This window comes from Dendrobates tinctorius, unplaced genomic scaffold (genome assembly GCF_039654945.1).
Source record: "Dendrobates tinctorius isolate UK_male_01 unplaced genomic scaffold, ASM3965494v1 ptg000089l, whole genome shotgun sequence".
Taxonomy (NCBI): Eukaryota; Metazoa; Chordata; class Amphibia; order Anura; family Dendrobatidae; genus Dendrobates; species Dendrobates tinctorius.
This window is the reverse complement of record NW_027361757.1, coordinates 1,187,179-1,212,760: the sequence shown is the minus strand read 5'-3', so window position 1 is coordinate 1,212,760 and position 25,582 is coordinate 1,187,179. Positions and strand designations below refer to the sequence as shown.

Sequence of the window (25,582 nt, the reverse complement as noted above, 5' to 3'; positions counted from 1 at the left end):
CATGACGGAGTCTCGTTCGTTAACGGAATTAAGCTTGCAATGTGTGCATCTTTTCTGTAGCTGGCATGGTTGAGGTTTCCCAGGTGGAGTCGAATTTAACCGTAGGCTCCACTCCTGGTGGTGCCCTTCTGGACATTCCTTTAAGGTTCAGCTTTGCAACCATACTGTCCACGTAAAACAAACACTTTGCCTTCATGAACGCTGTTTGGAGGGTCATGACTCGTGGGAATAACGCCGCCCAATCAGTTAACCTGCTAGAGAGATCCTTCGTTGCTCCCAAGCATGACATCACACTCCCTAGGAGGAAGGTAATGCCACTGTGGTGACCGTACTCCTGGGGGCGACACAAGTGCACTGATGCCCAGCCACTGCTCGATGAATCTGCTGGTACATTGACCCAGACCACTACATTCCCCTTGCACGCTACACGGCCTGAATCTGACCCTGATGAAACTCAGGTTACCCTTCCCATATACAGTTCCATCTTACACGGTGACAAAGAGGAAGCTGCAGATGAAAGTGCAGGTTCGGCCGACCCGCCATCAGACACACAACTGTACTATCAGGGGCCCTGTGCCAGTGCCGTCGCCAACGAGTGGGCCCCCCCTGCTTGCTCAGGATCACAGCACTTGCAAGGTTGAAATACTGTGCAGTGAGATGGAAGATGGGGACGACGAGGAGTCCAGACTAGTACAGGGATTCCCTAGCAAGGAGACTTATTTGATTGTTTTCAATGTTGGGACAGCAATTTTTGGGGAGCACTATACTCTGGAGAATAATATATGGGGCCCACCATACACTGGAACATTCCAAAGGTGGACATCAGACACTGGAGCAGCATTTACAGGGCCCATTATACACTAGAGCATTAGAAATGGGGCCCATTATGTTTGGAGCATTATTTGGGCCCATAAGACAGTGGAGCTTCATCCATGGGGACCAACATATACTGTAGCATTATGTGGAGCTCATCATATACTGTTTCAAACATTATATGGGACCAATGATTCTGTATGGAGAAATAGATGGGCCTCGTCATGAGATGTAAAAAGTGAAGTATTTTTCATTGTACTATACCGCTATTTCTCTGCCGTATCGGAGCATGATGAGTTGTGGTATGTGTTAAAGGGGCGCTCTTTCGCCCAGGGCACATGAAAACCTGGAGCCAGCCCTACCCCCCCACAACTTTAGCCAAATAACCCCCATTTTTCAGTGCGTAACTTGTATTATGAAGTTAATTAAGGTTGACAAGCATAAGTAAGAAGAATTGATGCTTTTGGCATTTAAATGGGAACTGTAGTTGTCTTTCCTGTCCTCCTCTCACTGCCGACTTTTATTCCCCATTGACTTACATTGGGTTTCGTATTTCGGGACGACCCCGACTTTTCCCTATAATCGGCCGATCTTGCTCGACCCGACTTTTGGAAAAGTCGGGTTTCACGAAACCAAACTCGACCCTAAAAAAACAAAAGTCGCTCAACTCTAGTAGGGAATCACTCATTACAACATCATATGGCAGAGAGTTCCATAGTCTCACTGCTCTTACAGTAAAGAATCTGCGTCTGTGAGTATGCTTAAACCTTCTTTCCTCCAGATGTAGAAGATGCCCTATTGTCCCCGTCACAGGTCTAAGAGTAAAAAGATCATTAGAAAGGTCTTGTACTGTCCCCGCATATATTTATACATTGTAATAAGATCACCCCTAAGCCTTCGATTCTCCAAACTAAATAACCCCAAGTGTAATAACCTGTCTTGGTATTGCAGACCCCCTAGTTCCCAAATAACCTTGGTCACTCTTATCTGCACCCGCTCCAGTTCAGCTATGTCTTTCTTATACACCGGAGACCAGAACTGTACACAGTATTCTAAGTGTGGTCGCACTAGTGACTTATATAGTGGTAAAATTATGTTCTCCTCATAAGCATCTATGCCTCTTTTAATGCATCCCATTATTTTATTTGCCTTTGCAGCAGCTGCCTGACACTGGCCACTAAATGTGAGTTTGTCGTCCACCCATACACCCAGGTCCTTTTCAGTGACAGTTTTGCCTAGTGTTTTACAATTAAACACATAATTATACATCTTGTTCATTCTACCCAAGTGCATGACCTTACATTTATCCCCATTAAAGCTCATTTGCCATTTATCAGCCCAAGCTTCTAGTTTACATAAATCCTCCTGTAATATAAAATTGTCCTCCTCTGTATTGATTACCCTGCAGAGTTTAGTATCATCTGCAAATATTGAAATTCTACTCTCTATGCCCCGTACAAGGTCATTAATAAATATGTTAAAAAGAACTGACCCCTGTGGTACCCCACTGCTAACCGTGACCCAGGCCGAGTGTGCTCCATTAATAACCACCCTTTGTTTCCTATCCCTGAGCCAGCTCTTAACCCACCTACACATATTTTCCCCTATCCCCATTGTTCTCATTTTATGTATCAACCTTTTGTGTGGCACCGTATCAAAAGCTTTTGAAAAGTCCATGTACACCACGTCCACTGCATTCCCTTGGTCCATTCCAGAACTTACCTCTTCATAAAAGCTTATCAGATTAGTCTGACAGGAACGGTCCCTTGTGAACCCATGTTGATATTGGGTCATGAGGTTATTCTTCTCCAGATACTCCAGTATAGAATCTCTTAGAAAACCCTCCAGGATTTTACCCACACTTGAGGTTAAACTTACTGGCCTATAATTTCCAAGTTCAGTTTTTTCCAATTTTTGAATATTGGCACCATATTTGCTATGCGCCAGTCTTGTGGTACAGACCCTGTTATTATGGAATCCTTAAAGATTAAAAGTAATGGTCTATCTATGATTGTGCTTAATTCCTGCAGTACTCGGGGGTGTATCCCATCCGGGCCCGGGGATTTGTCAATTTTAGTGATTTTTAGACGCCGCCGTACTTCCTGCTGGGTTAAGCAGGTGACATTTAATGGAGAATTTTATCCCTGATCATGTTATCCGTCATGGGATTTTCTTGCGTAAACACTGTTGAAAAAAAGTCATTTAGCATATTGGCTTTTTCCTCATCCACCATTTCACCCAGACTATTTTTAAGGGGGCCAACACTATCATTTTTTAGTTTCTTACTATTTATGTAGTTAAAGAATATTTTGGGATTATTTTACTTTCTCTGGCAATGAGTTTCTCTGTCTCAATCTTTGCTGTCTTGATATGCTTTTTACAGAATTTATTTAATCTTCTGTGTTTAGTTAATGCCTCATCACTACCTACTTGCTTTAATTCTCTAAATGCTTTATTTTTATCTCTTTTTGCACCCCTTACAGCTCTATTTAGCCATAGTGGTTTCCTCCTATTTCTCGCATGTTTACTCCCATACGGTATACTGTATATTGTGCACAGGTCCTATTCACGATGCTAATAAACGTCTCTCATTTTCTTTGTGTATTTTTATGTCTCAGGATATCGTCCCAGTTAATTGCACCAAGATCATCTCTCATCTGTTGGAAATTTGCTTTCCTTAAGTTTAGTGTCCTTGTAAACCCTCTACTACACATCTTATTAAAGGATACATGAAAACTTATTAATTTGTGATCACTATTACCCAAGTGACCCCCAACCCTTACATTTGATATGCGGTCTGGCCTGTTGGTTAATATTAGGTCTAGCAGTGCCCCCCCTCTTGTTGGTTCCTGAACCAGTTGTGAAAGGTAATTGTCTCTCATAGTTGTCAAAAACCTATTACCTTTGCTGGAACTGCAGGTTTCGGTTCCCCAATGTATTTCAGGGTAGTTGAAGTCCCCCATGATAATGACTTCTCCTTGAGTCACAGCTTCATCTATTTGCTTTATGAGGATATTCTCTGTTGCTTCCATTATTTTTGGAGACTTATAACAAACCCCTATCAGTAGTTTATTATTTTTCCCCCCTCCCCTTATCTCCACCCACAGGGACTCTACATTTTCATTAGATTCATATATACAGTATTATCACGCAGGATGGGTTTAAAGGATGATTTTACATATAAACACACGCCTCCCCCTCAATTATTTGCTCGGTCTTTTCTGAACAGACTATAGTCCTGTAAATTAACCGCCCATTCATGGCTCTCGTCCAGCCATGTCTCAGATATCCCCACCATGTCATAATTATGTTCCAACAACATTAACTCCAATTCCTCCATTTTGTTGGCGAGGCTTCTGGCATTAGTATACTTGCACTTTATGTATCTCTCTGTATCTCTATTCTTTCTTAAATTATTAACTGTTCTAACACCACCCCCCATGCCACCCCCACCCCCAATGTCATTATTTGTGCCCAGGTCTCTATCTGCACTGTCTTCCCCTCCTATGAAAGGAATACCCTCCCCCCCGGCCCTAGTTTAAACACTCCCCCAACCTTCTAGCCATTTTCTCCCCCAGCACAGCTGCACCCTCCCCATTGAGGTGCAGCCCGCTCCTAGCGTAGAACCTGTAGCCAACTGAGAAGTCGGCCCAGTTCTGCAGGAACCCAAACCCCTCCTTCCTATACCAATTCCTGAGCCACTTATTAACCTCCCTAATCTCCCGTTGCCTCTCTGGCGTGGCACGTGGTACAGGAAGTATTTCCGAAAATACCACCTTGGAGGTCCTTGCTTTAAGCTTACAGCCTAATTCCCTGAAATCATCTTTAAGGACCTTCCACCTACCTCTAACTTTGTCATTTGTGCCAATGTGCACCATGACCGCTGGATCCTCACCAGCCCCTCCCAGTAATCTGTCAACCCAATCAGCGATGTGTCTTACTCGATCGCCAGGTAGGCAGCACACCGTTCGATGATCCCTGTCTTTGTGACAGATTGCCCTATCTGTTCCCCTAATAATTGAGTCTCCCACTACCAGAACCTGTCTGGCCTGCCCTGCTCTCCTATTTCCCCCCTTACTGGAGCAGACACTCCTCTGGCTTTCAGAGGACATGCCTTGCTGCAGCAGTGCTACTCCTGCACTGACACTCCCCTCATCTGCCAACTTAGCAAACTTATTGGGGTGTGCCAGATCAGGACTAGCCTCCCTGGTGCTCTTCCCTCTACCCGCTTTCTAACTGTCACCCAGCTAACTGCGTCATTGTCCTGCTGCTCCAACCTAGCATCCCCCCTCATCTATCCCATTGAGCGTCTGCTCAGTGAGCAGAAGACTCCTTTCCATATTGTCTATGGATCTCAGTGTTGCCAGTTGCACATTTGGATCCAGTATCTGGGCTTCCAAATGCACAATGTGCTCACATCTTGCACAGCAATATGCACCCTCGACCGGCTGTTCAAGGATTTCATACATGCGGCAAGACGTGCACTGGATGGCATTGGCAATAGTGGAGCACATCCTAATGAGGATTGCACCAGACAATAAGATAAGCAAAAATAAATAAAAAGTATTAATAAAATGTAACACCAATTCAGTAATACCTCCCTTGGAAACTCCGTAAATCCAAAGTCACTGAATCTCAAGTCACAGACTTACCACCGTTCGCACTTACGCTCAGGTCACACTCAGCTCGTTCACACTCGCTCAGGCAGAAGATTTAAAAGATTTTTTTTTCCCTTTTACCTCAATGCACTTCCAAAAGGAGTTCATTTTTTAAAGACTTACCATATTTCATGGTCTTCTAACTTTACAGATGAATTACTCTTCTTATCCTGGCATATGGAATATAAGAGCAATAATGAAAATAACTTGGGACTCAACTTATAGCGTTCATGAAAATAGAAATGAATTTGAGCTCTGAGCTATGTGACAAGCAGTGGAAACTGTGTCCGGACCCATGCCCACTTCTACTAACCACCAGTGCCTCATTAGGACCTGCTGTACTGACACACTGATGTAAAACAAGCGAGCAGACTGATGAAGGCCATGTAGGCCGAAATTTTTTGCAGACTGCAGAAATAAAATTCTTTTCTATTTTCATGAACGCTATAAGTTGAGTGCCAAGTTATTTTCATTATTGCTCTTTGGTTTAGGTAACCTACTTGTGCACCCTGCAGTAGTGCCACGCTATATTTCACACGATATGGAATATAAGAAACATAGGCTCAAAGTATTTAGCTGATTTATTGATTTATCTGGCATTTTAAAAAAAGAGATTAGAAGATTTTCGAGACTTAAATTTTTCTTCAGTTTTGCCTATCTACCAATGGGAAAAGTATTTCACAATGAATAGCTGACATTGGAAATATAAAGTAATAAACATTTACCTATATAAACGCATCTCCATTTCTTTTCTTACCTTTATGCATCCCCATCATTCCCTTTTGCTCAGCCATCAGTGCTCAAAGCTGGCTCATGTTATTTGCTTTATTCTTTTTCAGAAGCATTGAACAATAAAAATTAGGAAAAAATATTTCCCCCAGAATGCAGCACAGAGTACAACTATGAGCCTAATTCAAATGGGATACAGCAGAAATCTGACTACATCTTCTAACATAATTAGTACATCCAATGGGAAAAATGCACCAAAACTGGTGTGATGGAAAAATGAAAAAGTTGCCCGTAGAAATCAACCATATTGTAACTTTTCTTTATTTTTAAAAAAGGGGGTCTTAAAAATGAAGGCTGAAAGAAGATTGGCAGTTATGACCATCCGATCTACTGTTTTTTGCACTACTTAGGCTACTTTCACACTAGCGTTTTTTTGCGCTGCGTTTGGAGCGCACATGAAACGCATGTCAAAAGCGCATGCAAACGCTGGTAAATGCTGCGTTACTTTGTATCATTATTGTGCACATTACAACAAAAAATCGCAGTGTTTTTCTGCGTTTGTAAGCGTTTTTCATGCATTTGCATTTTTTATGCGCAATAAACAGGAGAAAAAATCCTTGAAAAATTCTTGCAACACACTCCACCAATGGGACACCAGTGGGTATGTCTATGGAAATTCTTTATATAGACCCTGTTTACACCTGAATTCTTCACATTTGCTTGCATTTGACTTGAGAAACATGGATCTGCGCTGGAAGAGCTTTTGCTTTGACTTGGATCTGGACATGAGGACAGCTCAGGCTTATGCCGTTGCTTGCCATGAACAGAGGGAGAGAGAGGCAGCGAAGACGGCAGCAGCGGCGTATGTGGATATATCCCATTATTGAACTCCGGGAGAGCCGTGGAGCGCACCACACCCTCTACAGTGAGCTACAGGCAAACCAGGAGAAATTTACGGATTATACCCGGATGACCCAAGAAACCTTTAACTATTTGGTTGGTCGGGTCAAAGAAGTCATCCGGAGACAGGACACGCAGCTCCGGCGTGCGATTACTCCTGAGGAACGGCTTGTGACATGTACTCTTCCAAATCTGGCATATTTACAGTTCAGCCATGTCGGTAACTACAAGCTGCGTTAATTTTTGGATGGCATGTATTGAACCAAAGGCTGCAGAATTTGTTTTTTTTTTTTTTAATTTAACATGTTAAAAAAATTATGCATACACAAATATTAATTATTGTTTTCTTTGTGTCACAGATTCATAGCTACTGGAGTGTCCCTCTCGTCACTGCACTTCCAGTACCGGATTGGAATCTCCACGTTGTCTGGAATTGTAGCAGACACCTGCCGAGCTCTCTGGAGCGTTCTTTGTCCCCAATTCATGCCCATGCCAACCACAGAAAAGTGGTTGGAAATCGCCGAAAGATTCTGGACTGTCTGCAATTTCCCTAACTGTTTGGGAGCGGTGGATGGGAAACACATCTGGATTATCAAGCCCAAAAGAACAGGCTCTGATTTCTTTAACTACAAAAAGTACTTTTCTACTGTACTGATGGCCATTGCGGATGCAGATTGTATGTTTATTGCAGTGGACATTGGGGCATTTGGACGTGGGAATGACTCCCAGGCTTTTAAGACCTCGGACATGGGCAGGAGGTTGTATGGCAACAACTTCAATTTCCCCATGCCACGGCCTCTTCCCAACACCGAAGGTCCACCACAGCCATTTGTAATGGTTGGTGGTGAAGCGTTCCAGATGTGCCAAAACCTGCTGAAACCCTACTCCAGCCGGGACTTGGACCACAACAAAAGAATTTTCAATTACAGGCTCACCAGGGCCAGGAGAACAGTAGAGTGTGCATTTGATATAATTGTATCTAGTTGGCGCATTCTTGGCACAGTTATTAATCTGAAACTGGAACCCGTGGATGAGGTGGTCAAGGCCTGTGTTGTTCTACATAACTTTGTACTTTCTCGAGAGCACCCGAACTTTGATCTTGATGATGTTGATCATAATCCATTGCCTGAATTTACACAGCACCCTCTCCGGTCATCGGTTGAAGTTGGCCAAATGAGGGACCAATTTGCGGCATACTTCAACTCAGATGTAGGACGGGTGGAATGGCAAGAGCAAATGGTTGAAAAAAATTTTATTGCATGTTCTTTGTATGTTAATAAAAAAAACTGTTTTGATACCTGTACTGAGTGCATTCTCTGTTTTTACACTCCCAATACCATTAGCAAGTAGCCAGGTGTATTAGTGAATTTATGATGCTGTGTTTTGTGCATCATGATTTCACTAATACTCCTGAGTAGGTGACTATATAGATTATGTGGTTATTTACAAGGTATATCTATAGTTCCTTGCCTTTTTGTCTAATAGTTAAATGAGAACAATAGATATGCCTTGCACTCAACACCATCCTCTATAGCCATGGTTTTCAAAATGTAGTCCTAAATGTCAACCAACATATCATGTTTACTTTTTTTAATTTTTTTTACTCAAATTTAATTACTAAAAACATGCTATGTTGGTTTGCTTTGAATACTGTAGTTGGGGAAACCCTGCTCAATTCAGTGTGTGCAATACACCAGATATCTCGATTACTGACGTTTCTTGTGTCAGTCTTGGAGATATGTTTTGTCAACGAAACCAATCTACATGACTTGTCTTTTTCACAGCAGTGTCGACATTCTAGTAATATTGCACAGACAGACTGGATCCAGCAGGGTTCCCCAACTCCACTCCACAAGGTCCACTACCAGATCATGTTGTAATGAAATCCATAGCTCCATTGATAACTGTTTCACAAGAGCCCAAAAAAAAGAGGATTCCATACAACATGATCTTTTGGTGGACCTTGAGGACTGGAGTTGGGGAACCCTGCTTGATCGAGTATGTGCAATATTACTAGAATGTAGAGAGTGTTGTTGAAAAGGCAAGTCATGTAGATTTGGTTTGTTGACATCACACATATCTCCAAGACTGACACAAGAAACATGTCTCACACAAGAAACAGTAATGGAGATATATGTTGTTGCAAAAACGCTAAGTGTACGGCGCAGTGTGTGTACGGCGCAGTGTGTAGTCGGTGATAGACACAGTAACCATTCCAAATTTTTTGAAAGCACAAGTGCACATTTATTTTTTAACAAAAAAGAACCAAAAAATTTTTTATTAGGAATGACGTTTGGGGGAAGATTGGGAGACTTTGGGTGTGTGGAGAGACGAGGAACGACTGGAGGTAGAGGAAGGGGTTCTAGGAGAAGGGGCGACAAAAGTACTGGGGGAAGGGAGCTCTGGAATGGACATTGAGCCAGCTTGAGACACATTAGGAGGAGACGGTGGATGGACAAACAAAGTTTTTTTTTTCTTCTTCTTTGGCGCAGGAATATCCTGCCCGGACCGACTTGCAGCCTTTGACCGCCTTACTTTTGTTGACCGCCTGGTGACGTGGACTGTTGCGTTGCCCTGTAAAATAGGGAATGCGGATCACCCCTTTGCTGCTTTGTGGTGGCGGTGGCGGTGCTGCTAGAAGTGGCGGTGCTCCTAGGAGAGAAATTTGGGTCGGTGCTCTGAGCAGGAGGCTGCCTGTCTGGGATCTCATCCAAAGTTCTTGGGGGACTCAGAGGAGGAGAATTGGTGGCGGTTATGTTGACATGAGGAGTGGTGGTGGTGCTCCTTTGCTGCGGAGTGCTGGCGGTGCTCCTTTGCTGCAGAGTGCTGGTGGTGCTCCTTTGCTGATGAGTGGTGGTGGTGCTCCTTTGCTGCGGAGTGCTGGCGGTGCTCCTTTGCTGAGGAGTGCTGGCGGTGCTCTGTTGCTGCGGAGTGCTGGCGATGCTCCTTTTCTGAGGAGTGCTGGCGGTGCTCTGTTGCTGCGGAGTGCTGGCGGTGCTCCTTTGCTGAGGAGTGCTGGCGGTGCTCTGTTGCTGCAGAGTGCTGGCGGTGCTCCTTTGCTGATGAGTCCTGGCGGTGCTCTGTTGCTGCGGAGTGCTGGCGGTGCTCTGTTGCTGTGGAGTACTGGCGGTGCTCCTTTGGTGTTGAATGGTGGTGTCGGTGGCCCAAGCAGGTTCTGTGGTGGTTTGGCTCCAAGCTGGTGGTGATGTGGCGGTGGTGGTGCTCCATACAGGAGCAGCGCTTGCCATAGTGGTGGTGGCGGAGGAGTGTCCAGCAGCACTCAGACTTGAGGTGGTGTAGTGATGTCCGGCTTCGCTGGGAATGCAGGTGGCCGTGCAGTGGTATGCAGCAGAAGCCGGTAGTGTGGTAAAGCGAGTCAGCGGTGGAACTGTTGGAAATGACACCACTGACTGCTGAACATACCGATTCTGCTGCATAGCCTGCAAGTAAGCAGTGTTGCAGGCCTGTAACACACTCAGCTGTTGCTCAGGACTAAGGTTTTCCGCCATGCCCTTTTCAATTTTACTGAAAAAATGGTGCGCTGGTCTGTTGAGGTCGGCCTCCAGACGGTCAAGGCGCTGGTCAACAGAGTGGAAGGGAAGCGGTGTTCCATGTGGTTAAAACCACGTTCCATCAGGGAAAAAACGCTTTCCATTCTGGCGGCCAGCGCCTTGAGGCTGGCCTTAAAGGCCTCGCTCAAGTGCATGAACTCGGGCATGACATTCCTGTCCAAGGCCCTCTGCCGCTGGCGGGTAGTGCCCGCATAACCAGTGACAGAGACCTGGGACAGGGGAACACCTGATGGACCAGCTTCCTGGTCACCAGCTGTCTGTGTTGCTGACCTGCAAGATGCTTCCTGGCTGTCGGATGGCTGGGACGAGTCCGAGGTCGATCGATGAAGAACCGCTCCCGGGACAGGTTGCAGGGTGCTGCTCCAAGTACTGTGGAAAGAAAGGGAAAACATGAGTATCATGCATTTACAAGAAGCATCACCTGTGGAATAGAAAAGCACATAGTAATAACAAACCAAAAAAAAAAAACACTTACGCTCTGCTGGCAAGGACCGGTCTCAGGAAAGCCAACTCGCGATGATAGTGGTACTTTCTTCTGCGCCTTGCCGCAGAACCACTCCGAAACTGTCCCTCAGCACAAACATCAGTGTTGAAACGGTCCTTCATCGAGCGCCAACGTGTGCAGATTTTGTTCACTGTTGGGGAAAAAAAGAAAAAAAAATTAGAAAATGCACTTAAGGCAACTTAATTATCAGCACACACACCAGATAGAACTTTGCAAACAATCAATGCTGCAGCACAAATAAAATTCTAGACACAATGCAGTCACTGTTGATACTGAGGACACTGTTATGCTTCCTGCTAGAATATATGTATCAGCGAAAACAACAGTATCATCAGGAGCAAGAGTGAAAACAGGATCAAGACATCAGCTGAAAAAGCAATCACAGTTTTCCACAAGGCATTGATGCTTTTCATGCAAGAATATATCTTGCCAAAAAAACACCAGCACCATCAGGACCATAAATCAATCGGTGTAAGGAATCTGGCAGGACTTATTGTTAACTCACGGGGATAAAATTGTATTCTTTTCTTGGACATATGCATGTAGAAATACAGCTTTATCAGACCCATGTTCACCCAGCAAGTGCAGAGTGAACTTAGAAATTACACCTGTTCTGTAAATGTTTATTTGCTGGTTGTTATAATATGATTTTATCCAATAAGTAAATCATTGAAAACAAAGGTACTGCAAAAAAATTGAAAAATGAGTTATCATTGTGAAGTCTGGCAGTTTGCCAGAATAGATTGCATCTTTTCAGAGCCTCCGTGCAAAAATCTAATTTGTAGCATTCTCCAAGGTATCTTGTAGTTTTTAATTTTTCTTTACTAGATGCATTGTGTCTAGAGGAGAGTGTCTTAAGGCTCATTAAGATGTTCGTGCACATCGGTCCGATCTCCGACTGCAATGTATGGACTGGACATGGCTCTCCTGATCAATGAATCACAGCCTGATAGAAATATATGAAGCTATCACGCCCGGCTCAGGAGAGCCGCTGCCAGTCCGTGCTTTAGTGGTCCATTCTCGGACCCATTGGCATGGACGTCTGAATGACCCTTTACTGTGGAAGCACACTGAGGCCCTGATTCATCAAGACCAGTGGTTTTCTTTCAGGTCTTCATAAGAGAGCATAGTGGAGTCAGGCGCTCCTGATTCATGAAGAGGTGCACGCCTCTTTTTGAATCTGGAGTGACTGATGAGTGTTGTGCACCTCCATGCACCACACCAGAAATTTTACTCCAGTCAGTGCACCTCCATGTACCAAGCCAGAAATCTTACTCTAGCCAGGGAATGCCACATCTTGTCATGAATTAGATGACCTGTGGCGTCACGCCTCGCCCTGCACCTCAGCTCTGACCGTTTTGGTAGTAACATCAGAACTACAGTTGTAATGTCAATTTGAATAGCACAGGACCACTGACCTCCTTTAAATCTTTCATGACCTGCAGATTTTTGCCTTTCATTTCTTCTTCCCCTTCTTTCTAAACCAGTAGCTTTTATTTCATTTACGAGTCAACGTAGCTTTATGAGGGTTTGTTTTATACGGGATGAGTTGTAGTTTTGAATGACATCATTCATTTTACCATATAAAGTTCAAAAATTCCAATCAGGATGAAATGGTGAAAAAAATTAATTCTGCTTTTTTTTTTTTTAGCTTTTATTATGCAGTTAAAATTACCCGGCAATATGATTTCTCAAGTCAGTGTGATACCTAATTTAGTAAGGTCTTTTTTTTTAGATTTTTTTTAAATATTCAGAACCTTGTAAAAAAAAGAAGCTTTTTGTTTTGTGTCGCCAGTTTCTGAACCCTGTATGTTTTTTTCCCAATCAATACAGCTGTGGGAGGGCTTGCTTTTTAACGCACTGAGCTGTGAGTTCTGGGGTGCATACAACATCTTGATCACTTTTTCTTGTATTTTTTTTGTGAGGAAGATTGACAACTGAACAACTGCAATATTCTAGTGGTTTAACTTTTATTTCATTTTATCGTTTAACGTACAGTTTAAATAATTGTATATTTTCATAGATCGAAATTTTATACACATGACAATACCATGTACATACAGGACTTTAACTTGCAATTGTTCAATTACTTATACTATATAATGTAACATCACTGTTTTGCAGCTAATTGATGCTGGGATTCAAAAGTAGACTAAGGCCGGTTTCACACTAGCGCATTTTCAGCGCGCGCACGGCCGGGGGTAGCTCCGCCCCCGATCCGGCTCTCTGCCCGGCGTGCCCGCCCCTTCCTTGTAGCGCCGCCTCCTAGCGGACAGCGGCGCCTGCGATCGGCGCACCCTATCTTTAGCATAGGGTGCGCCGATCGTGCGCAGGCCGTGCGCTAGTTGCGCTTTGACCTGCGCTGCGCACTTTTGACGGTGCGCCGTGCGCGCCAAAATCAAACTTTTCGGATTTTGGCGCGCACGGCGCACCGTCAAAAGTGCGCAGCGCAGGTCAAAGCGCAACTAGCGCACGGCCTGCGCACGATCGGCGCACCCTATGCTAAAGATAGGGTGCGCCGATCGCAGGCGCCGCTGTCCGCTAGGAGGCGGCGCTACAAGGAAGGGGCGGGCACGCCGGGCAGAGAGCCGGATCGGGGGCGGAGCTACCCCCGGCCGTGCGCGCGCTGAAAATGCGCTAGTGTGAAACCGGCCTAAGATGTCAGCCATTAAGGCCGGCTTCAGACCCCTGGCTGTCATGGTAAACCATCGACTCTCCACATTTGCAATGTGGAGAGCTGATAGGAGCTAGTGGGTGAGTGTGTGAGCACATCGGAAAGTATGTAAAGGCTGATGTCAAGTATTGACATGTAAATGGTTAATTGGCAATCATTGAAGCTAGCTCTGGTATCTGCTGTTACAGGCAGATGCTGACTGTGTAACATAGCTGGTATCTGCCTGTTATGGTGTGGACTTGGCTCGACTTGCCAGAAAAATGTACATCATAGATAGTTAAGGGGTTAAAAAAAGTTAAAACTGGAAAATCCCTCTAATCTAGAGATCTGATAACGTTTTGCTATGTAACCTGAGAGCAGCATGATGCAGGGACAGTGACCATGAGTCCAGCAATGTATCATTTCGTTTAGAGTCCAGACGTTATTATAAAATCACAGTTTCCTCTGTTGCAGATCTAACATTGCTCAGAAGTTGATCCCTGTATAACCCTTCACTGATTGGCAGCCTTCTGTATACATTGTATAAGGACAGAGAGCTGGGGGTGTGGTTGGACTAAGAGGCACGAGGCAGCTTGTCCTGTAGTGATAATCTCATGCTGATAAAATACTGATTGTATTGAAATAGCAAAACACAGCCCAGTAAGTCATACATCCCTGTAATCATGGAAAAATGCAAGAGCGCAATACGGTTTTATCCAACATAATTGATTGGTGAAGAAGTAACAAAACTGCTCACCTAAAAGGGTTGTGTGTGGCACAACACCTAATAAGCTTGGAATCCAGATGCTGCAGCTTCCTGGGGATGTGTCAGAATTAGATGCCGGGAATGGAAGTTTTTCTGTGCTCTCTGGAGTCATAACAAACCAGTAGTGTATTAAAAATGTAGATTTATTGTCTACGCGTTTCAGAGTCCACCGACTCCTTCCTCAGGACAACCAAACATAACCTTTGCAGGGATATCAGTGGTTGTCCTGAGGAATGAGTCGGTGGACTCTGAGAGGCGTAGACAATAAATCTACATTTTTACACCACTACTGTTTTGTCATAACTCCAGAGAGCACAGAAAAGCTTCCATTCCAGCCATTTATTTCTCACACATTCTGTAATCAGGCTCTCTTCCACTACATCATGGTGCTCCGAGATTACATAGCACAAATCTGGTTTCAGATTCCTTTTAAAGGGAATCTGTCACCCTTTTTTGGACTATGAGCTGCGGCACCGACATCAGGGGCTTATCTACAGCATTCTGTAATGCTGTAGATAAGCCCCCGATGTAACCTGAAATATAAGAAAAACGAGTTATATTATACTCACCTGGGGGCGGTCCGTTCTTGGTCCAATGGGTGTTGCGGTCCGGCACCTCCCATCTTCATGCGATGCCATCCTCTTCTTCCCTTCCTGTTGTGGCTCCGGTGCACTGCTCTGTCCTGTTGAGGGCAGAGCAGAATACTGCAGTGCGGGGTGAGTATAATCTAAAGCCCCGTCACACACAGCGATCTCGCTAGCGAGATCGCTGCTGAGTCACAATTTTTGTGACACAATAGCGATCTCACCAGCGAGATCGCTGTGTGTGACACTTACCAGTGACCGGCCCCCCTGCTGGGTATCGCTGATCGTCCTGCAATGGCCAGGACATTTTTTTGATCGCTGGTCTCCCACTGGCCAGCACGCATCACTGCGTGTGGCAGGCGGGAGACCAGCGATCAGCGAGCTGGCGCTGGTAACTAAGGTAAACATCGGGTTTCTAAGCGGCGCACAGCACTTAGAAACCCGAAGTGTACCTTAGTTACCAGCGCGCTGGTGCAGGGAGCTGGTAACCAAGGTACACATCGGGTTTCTAAGTGCCGCGCGCCGCTTAGAAACCTGATGTGTACCTTGGTTACCAGCTGCCTGCACCAGCGCGCTGGTAACTAAGGTACACAATGGGTAACTAAGCGACGTGCGTCGCTTGTTACCCGCGTGTCGCTGGTGCTGATCGCTGGTGAAGCTGCCTGTAGCGACACACCAGCGATCCTGACAAGGTCATATCGTTGTCGTGGTCACTGGTGCGTCGCTATGTGTGACAGGGCCCTAACTCTTTTTCTTATCTTTCAGGTTACATCAGGGGCTTATCTACAGCACTACAGAATGCTGTAGATAAGCCCCTGATGTCGGTGCCGGCAGCTCATAGTCCAAAAAAAGGGTGACAGATTCCCTTTAAGGGTCTCATCTGGAACCTAAATTATTTTGGAGTTTGATCTGTAAATTATTTTGTAGCCTGTAATACTTCTGTGGTCTGGTCTGAGGTCTTAGTTAATTTAGGGAGTGTGAATTAATTTGGGGGGTGTAATAAAATGTAGCAAAACTGATCTCCTAATGGTCTGCAGAATCGACGGGCCAAAAATATCTCAATAGCAAACTCTGCAGTTGTCAGAATTCATCACAGTGATCGGAGCCGCATAAAATAGTTGTAGAACGCGAGCAAGTATAATCAGAAAGGAAATGTTAACATTAAATTAAAAAACTGACATCTGACCATAGTATTTCGTTACAGTATGATGGTAATATTACATACCGAATTACAGGGTAACTGACCAAGATACAATACTCAACAACCACATATGAAGTTGATGTTTGAGTGTCTTTATTCTTTTCAGTGTGTTACGTCAGATTCCAAAGTTGGACTCTTCTTTCTCAACAATAAACTAGACTTCTCCAAAAATGGGCCTTATTCTGCTTATACATTGAGCTATATTTAAGTATAAACATTTCAAAACAGGTCACTGTGAAATCTCAAACCAAACTGCCTTAGAAAACAAATTTCCTGAATTTGCACTTTTGGGGATTTGGAATGAGGCAATGTGTGAACAGCATATTTATTTGTAAAAAAAAAGAACCCATCAAAGATCCAAACAGATGTTTTATAAAAGAATTGTCATTGTCAGCAATATCATTTAGCAGTTAAGCAGGGCTTCAAGGAATAAGCAGGAATATAGGAACACTTTAAAAATGTATTACCACATCTTCATTAGTTTATATGCAGATGCAGCAGAGGTGAGTTTGGAAGTGCAGAATAATTTGTTGTCATATTCGTCATTGTGGAATCCCAAAATATTATTGCCCGTTTTCATTAGGACAGTAGTGAAAGAGAACCTGTCACTTTGGAAAACAAAAGTTACCTACAGATATAGGGTTAATCTGCAGAGTATTAGTGTTACAATACTACCTGGTCGTCTTACTAAAAGTGCGGCAAACGGGGAGAAAGTTAGCTTTTATAACGTGCAGACTGCTGTATATACCGTATTTGTCGGTTTTGCAACAAATTGTATTTATTCATAGACTAAAATGGACAAGACAGCAAGACATAGTAAAAAAAAAATATCATGATTATGTTTTGTCAAGTTATATTGTATTGTGTTTTTTTGGGACACACTGAAAAATGTAGGTGACCACTGTTTGTTTGTTTTTGTCTCATACATGAATGATGTATACATTATTTTCTCCATTTCTCTTAATAGGAGACATATTGAAATGTACAGCAGTAAGAAATCCAGTGTGCCAACCGAGTCTGAAAAGCTAATTCAGAAAAGAATAAACATAATTTTTTTTTAAGTATACAGTATAGACATAGATGACATATGTGTCGAAATTCAGACAGATGTAGATTGAAGATCTGTAGACACACAAATGTGAACCAGGCATATTGACATTAGAGAAGAGCCAACCTTTCAAGGTTCAGTTTGGCTCAGTGTACGTCACGATGTCTGCCAAACATGTTCGGCCGACGAACATACCCAAATTCCATTGAATTCAATAGGAGGCAAAAAGAAACACATAGACAACACCTTCAGGAGGGGGCAAAAAGCAGCCAAAACAGCTCACATTAGGGGCAGACTCCTGGAAAAATAGCATCAATTGAGCAATCAATTATGTTTCAAATAAATAATTAGAAAAAAAATTACATTTGTTCCCCTGTATTTTTGATAACCAGCCAGGCAAAACTTACAGTTGTGGGTTTGCAACTCTCAGCTGTCAGCTTCAACATGGCTGGTTTTCAAAAATAGTGGGGTCCACACGCTGTTTTTTTAATTATTTAAATAATTTTTCACCACCAGCCAATCTAAAACTGATAGCTGGGGGCTGGTATTCTCAAAATTACAGGGGAACCCTACATTATTTTTTTATTATTTATTTATAGCGCAAGCGGCGACTGATGAATAGTCCCATCAGCCGCCGCCTGCTCTCGCTGTTAACAGTTGAATACAACTCTCAACATTGCTAGCACTGATCACAGAGCAAGCAGGGGACAGTTATGTGAGCTGTCTTCACTTGAGCACCCGCTGCTGGGCAACAGCACGAACAGTACCGCTGATTCCCAGGGGCCTGTATATGTCGTACTGATGACATGCGGATGTCATCCGTATATCATCAGTGTGCACATGGCTGGGATGTTTTTCAGCCCGTTCTGCTACCGGAAACATTGATGTCTGAAAGAGCCCTTAGTGAATTTGATCATTTACCAAACTTTGATAGACTTTTGCCGATTTTTAGGGAAAATGCTCAGGAATCCGTACACAATCCGAATGTGCAACATTAATTCCGAATGTGAGATTGGCGAACAAGTTCGCTCATCTCTAGTGGACTCCACCTACAACTTGGCTTGTCTCTTTCCCAAGGTTTCCCCTAGGAACTTTGTTTTTGTTTTTCTGAAAATTTATAAGAAAATCGTCTTCTTATATATTTGAACTGGAAGGTGTACACTATACATAAGGGCTGATGCGCGTCACTACAATAATAAATTCAGAATAGTGTCCACCAACATATCAATCTATAAGAGGGGCCTCTGATAGCCTGAAGCAATTACCTCATAAAAGTAAATACTAGGTGTTCATGAAACATATGACATCAAATAGGGGATAAAAATTATCCAAAAGACACCAATTCACAAAGAGATAATTAATAAAAAAATCAATCTTTATTAGAAATATAAACATAAAGATAGCATGAACCCTGTGTACCACGAGAAATGTATGAGGTATAGAAAAAATAGGGAATCAAGTCCATACATATAGTGGAACAGACCAAAATTCAGGCTGCAACACAGTTAAATGATCATAGTAAAGCTCCACCTGGTCAGAGACAAAAAAAAAACACCCAACCAAATGGAACAGTAATTCATCAATTGATCTTACTCCTGTTGCTGTAGGCCTCTGTCCGTGATGCCATTGAACACTCCAATTCAGTAAATTCAGCTCCGTTACCTACAGCAAATTGCATCCTCTAAGAAATATTATAAGCATGTGTCAGAACACTACAGTTAGTAAGCATGGTATCCTCATTTTGCTATGCAGCTACTACCCATCTTGTCCTGGGAGAGTAACTGCAACATTAACAGGACAGCGATACTATAATAATATATATAATATAATAATTATAAATTATTATCAGGTTCTGATTTACGTTCGAAAAAATGTTTTACTTTGTATGTGACATCTAAAAGGTAAATGTTGACTTTCTGTATTTTTCATAAATTGTATTTTTCTGTGTTTTTCAGACTTCTCTGGCGAAGCACAGATATGTACACCAAACTATGTATAATGAACCTTTCTGTATATACCTGAAGCAACTGAATGTAGCTGTTCTATAAAATAGAATGATGGCTCAAACTGGTGGGGTCGTACGCTTTCTTCCTGAAGGGGACTGCATCCTTTCATCTCCAAGGACCCTCCGAGATATTGAAGGCAAGCCTTGGTTACCAGGATTAAACTCAGAGGTAGCTTTTAGTCCACATAGATGTTTTACTCCAGACCTCAATTCTCGAAGAATCCAAGTTCTTAGAAAAAGCCTTACACCTGAAGCCAGACGTGCTCACCTAGGAATGTATAACAGTACAGGGTCTTTGGTTTGCAATGTTCCTGAAACAGGACATCGGCCGGGAAGGGTAACTGCTCCCTGCAGTCCACTGAGAAGCAATCCTCAGTATTCACCTGTCAGTAGGAGACCTTGTGCACTTTCTCAGGCTGCGGGACATAGTTCTATTGTAACATTTACATTTGTTAAGAAATCCAGTGTGCAGACTTTAAATGGAATCCCATCTGAGTCTGATTCAAGTCAGACTGTACCACAAGAAGGTGAGATCCACAGAGAGGAGAGTTGTGCTGCTGAACTAGCAGTTGGCCACAAAGACACTGGGGAGATAGCAGATGTTGCTAGCTGCAATAAACAGAAGGTTGGCTCGCCACAACCTAGATTTTCTCCCCAAAGAAGTAAAACACAGCTAAAATCTGAGAGCGCTCAAACATGCCAGAGGCCATCAGACAGTGAATCCGGGAATGGAAATCCTTACTCAGTCAGTGGTTCAGACATTCACCCCACAACACAATGTGATTCCCCCAGTACATATGTTAATACAAGCTGTCCAACATCAGGTAATAAAATGTCACCAGTTAATAAAATGTCATCAAGCCCTTCTCAAAGCGCCCTCCTCCGACGGACTGTGGGAGAATCCAATATTAGTAAAGAAGACGCCACATCATCAATACAGGAAGTTTCAAATGATCAGTCACCTAGAAGTCCAAGGAGATTAGATCCAATTCAGCAGGTACGGTAATAGTCTCATTATAGTGTATCTTAAGAAATCTGTTTAAATGCTGTATTTGTATTGTATATATTGTATTTTCAATTTTTTGTTACTATTTTTTTTTTTTCAGGCAGACACTTGGGGTTATCCAAAGGAATCCTCTTTACATGCACAGAAGATTGCAAAAGCCAAATGGGAGTTCTTCTATGGTTCACCAGAAACACAAAGGACTGGTAAGGGGTCCACTTCAACTAAGCTGGGAGATACTGTCCAGCTACACACAAACTTTATGATTATATATATACATATATATATATACCAAATATTATTGCTAATAATAATACAAAACAATGCTCTACTTAAATATTCAAATGTGCAATGCATCAAGGCAATTGAAAATAACTGAGAAAGCTGTGATCAGGCAGATTAAAGGAGACGTTTCACCAAATTTTTCATATTGACCTGGACACTCAATGTATCAGGCACTGCAGAGCAGAATAAAACATTGTTTATTCCCTTCTTAAAATGTTTCCTGTCCAATGCAGAGATATTAGCGATCAAACAATTTTGTACCTAAGTAGTTCCAAAATTTTTTAAGTCCAAGAGCTTATTACCAGTGAGATCTCACTGGGGGGTGTATTTCTGTGTATTTCTTCCTCTCTTGATGATGACCAATCATAAGCAGGCAACAACACACTTGGGAAAGAAGAACAGGGCAGCACAATAACCTAGAACAGACAAAGTGTGAGACATGTATTGGTAAACAGTGTGCTCTCTTCATTGCAGAGTGTTGATGTGCTGGAGCTCAGCAGACCTGAGCGTGAGTAATTGACAGTAGAGTTGAGCGACTTTGGTCTGATCGGGTTTCATGAAACAAAATTTGTTTCAGATGAAACTGGTCCGACTAGGGCAAAAAAAGTCAGAGTTTCGTCCGAAACCCGACGCCAATGCTAGTCAATGGGAAATAAAAGTCAGCATTGAGCGGATGACATTCATTTACTCAATGCCGACTTTTATTCCCATTGACTCGCATTGGGGTCGGGTTTCGGACGAAACTCCGACTTTTTTTGCCGTAGTCGGACCAGTTTCATCTGAAACAAATTTTGTTTCATGATACCCTATCCGACCAAAGTCGCTCAACTCTAATTGACAGCTTTCAAGTCTCATCTATGGCAGGCAGAGTGGAATGGTAGGGTCAGTGCTATAGAGTTAAGTCTCATTACCAACACATCTAGTAGCTCTCCTCTAAATTCAAATGAGCTTTATTGGTGTGAGGGAGGGCCAGGGCCGTAGTCCTGGCTGAGGACTCTGGTTTATCTGGGTCCTGTCCTCCTATCACATGAAAATAGTGTCCATTACTCTGCATACCTGTAGCTCCATCTTCTGCACTGCGCTGCTGAAGGCTCCCTATAGACCGTTCCGCATGAATAGAGACACAGTCCATTTCAACTTTCAAAAGAACAACTTTACTGGTTTCTTTATGCAGCACATCCATATTCTTCACAGCATTAACAACATGTTCCACATTGTACTTTTCTTCCTCTTTCCCTGCACTTCTCACTCTGTCACACAGCACGTACCCGGGTCAGCCGTCTCATACGGTTCCTCAGTGTCCTCCCTGTTCAGCTCTGTTATGGTTAGACATTCCCTAGTCTGTTTCGCCCCATACATGAGAGTATCAGCCTGTGAAGTCAGCTGCTATATGGTGAGCGACCTACCCTTCTGTACTGTCTCCTGCGGTGGCACAGCATTCTCCCGGTCCAAACTCACTGCATCTGGGAGTTCCCTCAGCCATTTTGCCCCCAATCTGAGGGCATCAGCCCATGCGATAAGTTGCCACATTATAGAGCGACCTGCATCCCCGTACTGCCACTGTTTCTGTTTTAAGCTTCTGTTTCCAGACTGCTGTGGCCCACTGCTGTTCTGGCCTGATGCTGCAGATGGCTGGGCTTCTCCCATGGCAAACGTTGCGTGGCCACTGCTATCATTCCGGCAGGTGGTTTGGGTACCGTGGCCCGACTAACTCCTTTGAGGAAGTACCCCCTCTCTTAGCTGCAGCTGACCCCTCCTATGTTTAACTAGCTACAGTGTGGAACACTTATCCCTGCTAAATATACTAAAATGCCCCCATCTAGTGGCCAAAAATGGACACTACACTCTCCCTAACACAAGCATTATTACAAAGCATTACACACTATATATATACACTCACTGGCCACTTTATTAGGTACACCATGCTAGTAACGGGTTGGACCCCCTTTTGCCTTCAGAACTGCCTCAATTCTTTGTGGCAGAGATTCAACAAGGTGCTGGAAGCATTCCTCAGAGATTTTGGACCATATTGACATGATGGCATCACACAGTTGGCGCAGATTTGTCGGCTGCACATCCCTGATGCGAATCTCCCGTTCCACCACATCCCAAAGATGCTCTATTGGATTGAGATCTGGTGACTGAGGAGGCCATTTGAGTACAGTGAACTCATTGTCATGTTCAAGAAACCAATCTGAGATGATTCGAGCTTTATGACATGGCGCATTATCCTGCTGAAAGTAGCCATCAGATGTTGGGTACATTGTGGTCATAAAGGGATGGACATGGTCAGCAACAATACTCAGGTAGGCTGTGGCGTTGCAACGATGCTCAATTGGTACCAAGGGGCCCAAAGAGTGCCAAGAAAAAATTCCCCACACCATGACACCACCACCACCAGCCTGAACCGTTGATACAAGGCAGGATGGATCCATGCTTTCATGTTGTTTACGCCAAATTCTGACCCTACCATCCGAATGTCGCAGCAGAAATCGAGACTCATCAGACCAGGCAACGTTTTTCCAATCTTCTACTGTCCAATTTCGATGAGCTTGTGCAAATTGTAGCCTCAGTTTCCTGTTCTTAGCTGAGAGGAGTGGTACCCAGTGTGGTCTTCTGCTGCTGTAGCCCATCTGCCTCAAAGTTCGACGCACTGTGCGTTCAGAGATGCTCTTCTGCCTACCTTGGTTGTAACGGGTGGCAATTTGAGTCACTGTTGCCTTTCTATCAGCTCGAACCAGTCTGCCCATTCTCCTCTGACCTCTGGCATCAACAAGGCATTTCCGGCCACAGAACTGCCGCTCACTGGATTTTTTTTCTTTTTCGGACCATTCTCTGTAAACCCTAGAGATGGTTGTGCGTGAAAATCCCAGTAGATCAGCAGTTTCTGAAATACTCAGACCAGCCCTTCTGGCACCAACAATCATGCCACGTTCAAAGGCACTCAAATCACCTTTCTTCCCCATACTGATGCTCGGTTTGAACTGCAGGAGATTGTCTTGACCATGTCTACATGCCTAAATGCACTGAGTTGCCGCCATGTGATTGGCAGATTAGAAATTAAGTCTTAACACACAGTTGGACAGGTGTACCTAATAAAGTGGCCAGTGAGTGTATATATACTTTATAGCATCAATAATTAAGTACATAGAACACTAAGGTAGAGAGTGGGGTATTACACGGTCCCATGACACCCCTTACATTGGCAGGACCAAATACACATAAGCATTACCAAGTAGTGCTGCCAAGTCTGTTGTGCTGAACCTCCCCCCACTCTGACTGCTGGAGATGAAAGCTGTTAATCACACTCGGTTCTTCTGTGCTGTGGCACTTGTAATCATTCTGCAGTGAGGAGAGTGCGTCATTATGTCTAACACAAAGTCTGATCTAAGCTGTAGTCCTTTTTCCCCTTGTATGTGGATGCTTGCTCATGATTGGCAGAGGTCACAGAACTATGAGAGAAGAGATACTAGGAGTGTTTGTAATGAGACTTAACTCTGCAGCACTGCCCCTCCCCTCACACTGACTGCCAGAGTTTAGAACTGCAAGCTGTCAGTTAATCACACTCTAGTCTACTGTGCTTCAGCACATTTCATCACACTGAGGATTTGCAGACTGTTTGTCAATACATGTCTCACACTGAACCCGTTCTAAGCTACTGTGGGGTGTGTCCTTCTTTCCCCAAATTGTTGCTGCCTACTTACGATTGGTTTGCATCAGATCTAGAAAGAAGTGCACGCCCCCTCTGGTAGCACCCACTTGGACCTTACATTTTTTTTAAACTATTTAGGTGCCAAATAACACTTTTTATCTCTAACATCTTGACTACAAAGAGGCAAAATAGTAAAAACAAATGTGTGTCATGTGTCCAGATCAACATGAAAAATTTGAAAACGTGAAAGGTCCTCTTTAACCTTTTAAGTATTCAGCATGTACAATACAAAATAATATTGTGGTACCATGTTAGCCAGAAAAATAGATGTAAATACTTATGAGAAAAGTATTTAAGCAGTGAAACCTTTATTGGCTAACCAGAGGAATGATATTTGCAAGCAAGCTTTCAGGGCTCAGAAGGCCCCTTCATCAGGCTTGATTACAAGTGAATTACTGAGAAGAGATAGCAACATTTAAATAGGAATTATAACAGGACATGAGGTGATGCTAGCTAGAGACAGGCCAAGGAAATCAAATTAAGGTTTTTGTTACACATGCAGATGAGGACCAAGTGTTCTATTAGAGATCTGAAGACCTTCTTGCGGAGGTGTGAACTGTGTCCATGTAATGAGTCATGAATCCAGGTGTCAAATTCAGTCCTATTGTTAGAGATTGAAACATATTCATAAATTTGAACTCCCAAATTTTTCTTTCTCTGTCACTATTAAAATGACCTTTCAATATTAGGACTTTTAGATCTGCCAAGCTGTGCCCAGGTCTAGAGAAGTGTATTCCTACAGGCGTGTCCAGCTCATTTTTAATAGTGTGTCTATGCAGATTCATCCTTGTTTGTAGTTTTTGCTTAGTTTCCCCGATGTATGTCCCTGCATTGCACCTTGTACACTGTATCATGTACAGTACATTGGAGGATGTACATGAAAAAGAGTCCATGATCTTATAATCCTGATTTGTGTTGGGTATGGGGACTTTATCTGTTGGTGATATGTGGGTGCAGGTCTTGCATTTCTTACTATTACGGGGGGACTGTGCCTGTCTCTGATGGTGATGCGAGGGCACTTCTGACAAGGATATTCCTTAGGTTTGGAGGCTGTTTGTAGGAGAGCAGTGGCAGTTCTGGGAATTAGGTGCAATGCAGGGACATACATCGGGGAGACTAAGCAAAAACTACAAACAAGGATGAATCTG

General features: G+C 43.5%; 1 protein-coding gene across 1 annotated transcript in view; it reads left to right on the top strand.

Annotated features, from left to right (window-relative positions):
- Positions 1–25,582, top strand: part of PSD (pleckstrin and Sec7 domain containing) — a 582,815-nt gene that overhangs the window by 167,779 nt on the left and 389,454 nt on the right. Inside the window, exons 3-4 of the mRNA XM_073585761.1 lie at positions 19,385–20,431; positions 20,541–20,643. Of these exons, the coding sequence (XP_073441862.1) occupies positions 19,484–20,431; positions 20,541–20,643 (1,051 nt within the window). The 5' untranslated portion in view covers positions 19,385–19,483. The remainder of the gene's footprint in view (positions 1–19,384; positions 20,432–20,540; positions 20,644–25,582) is intronic.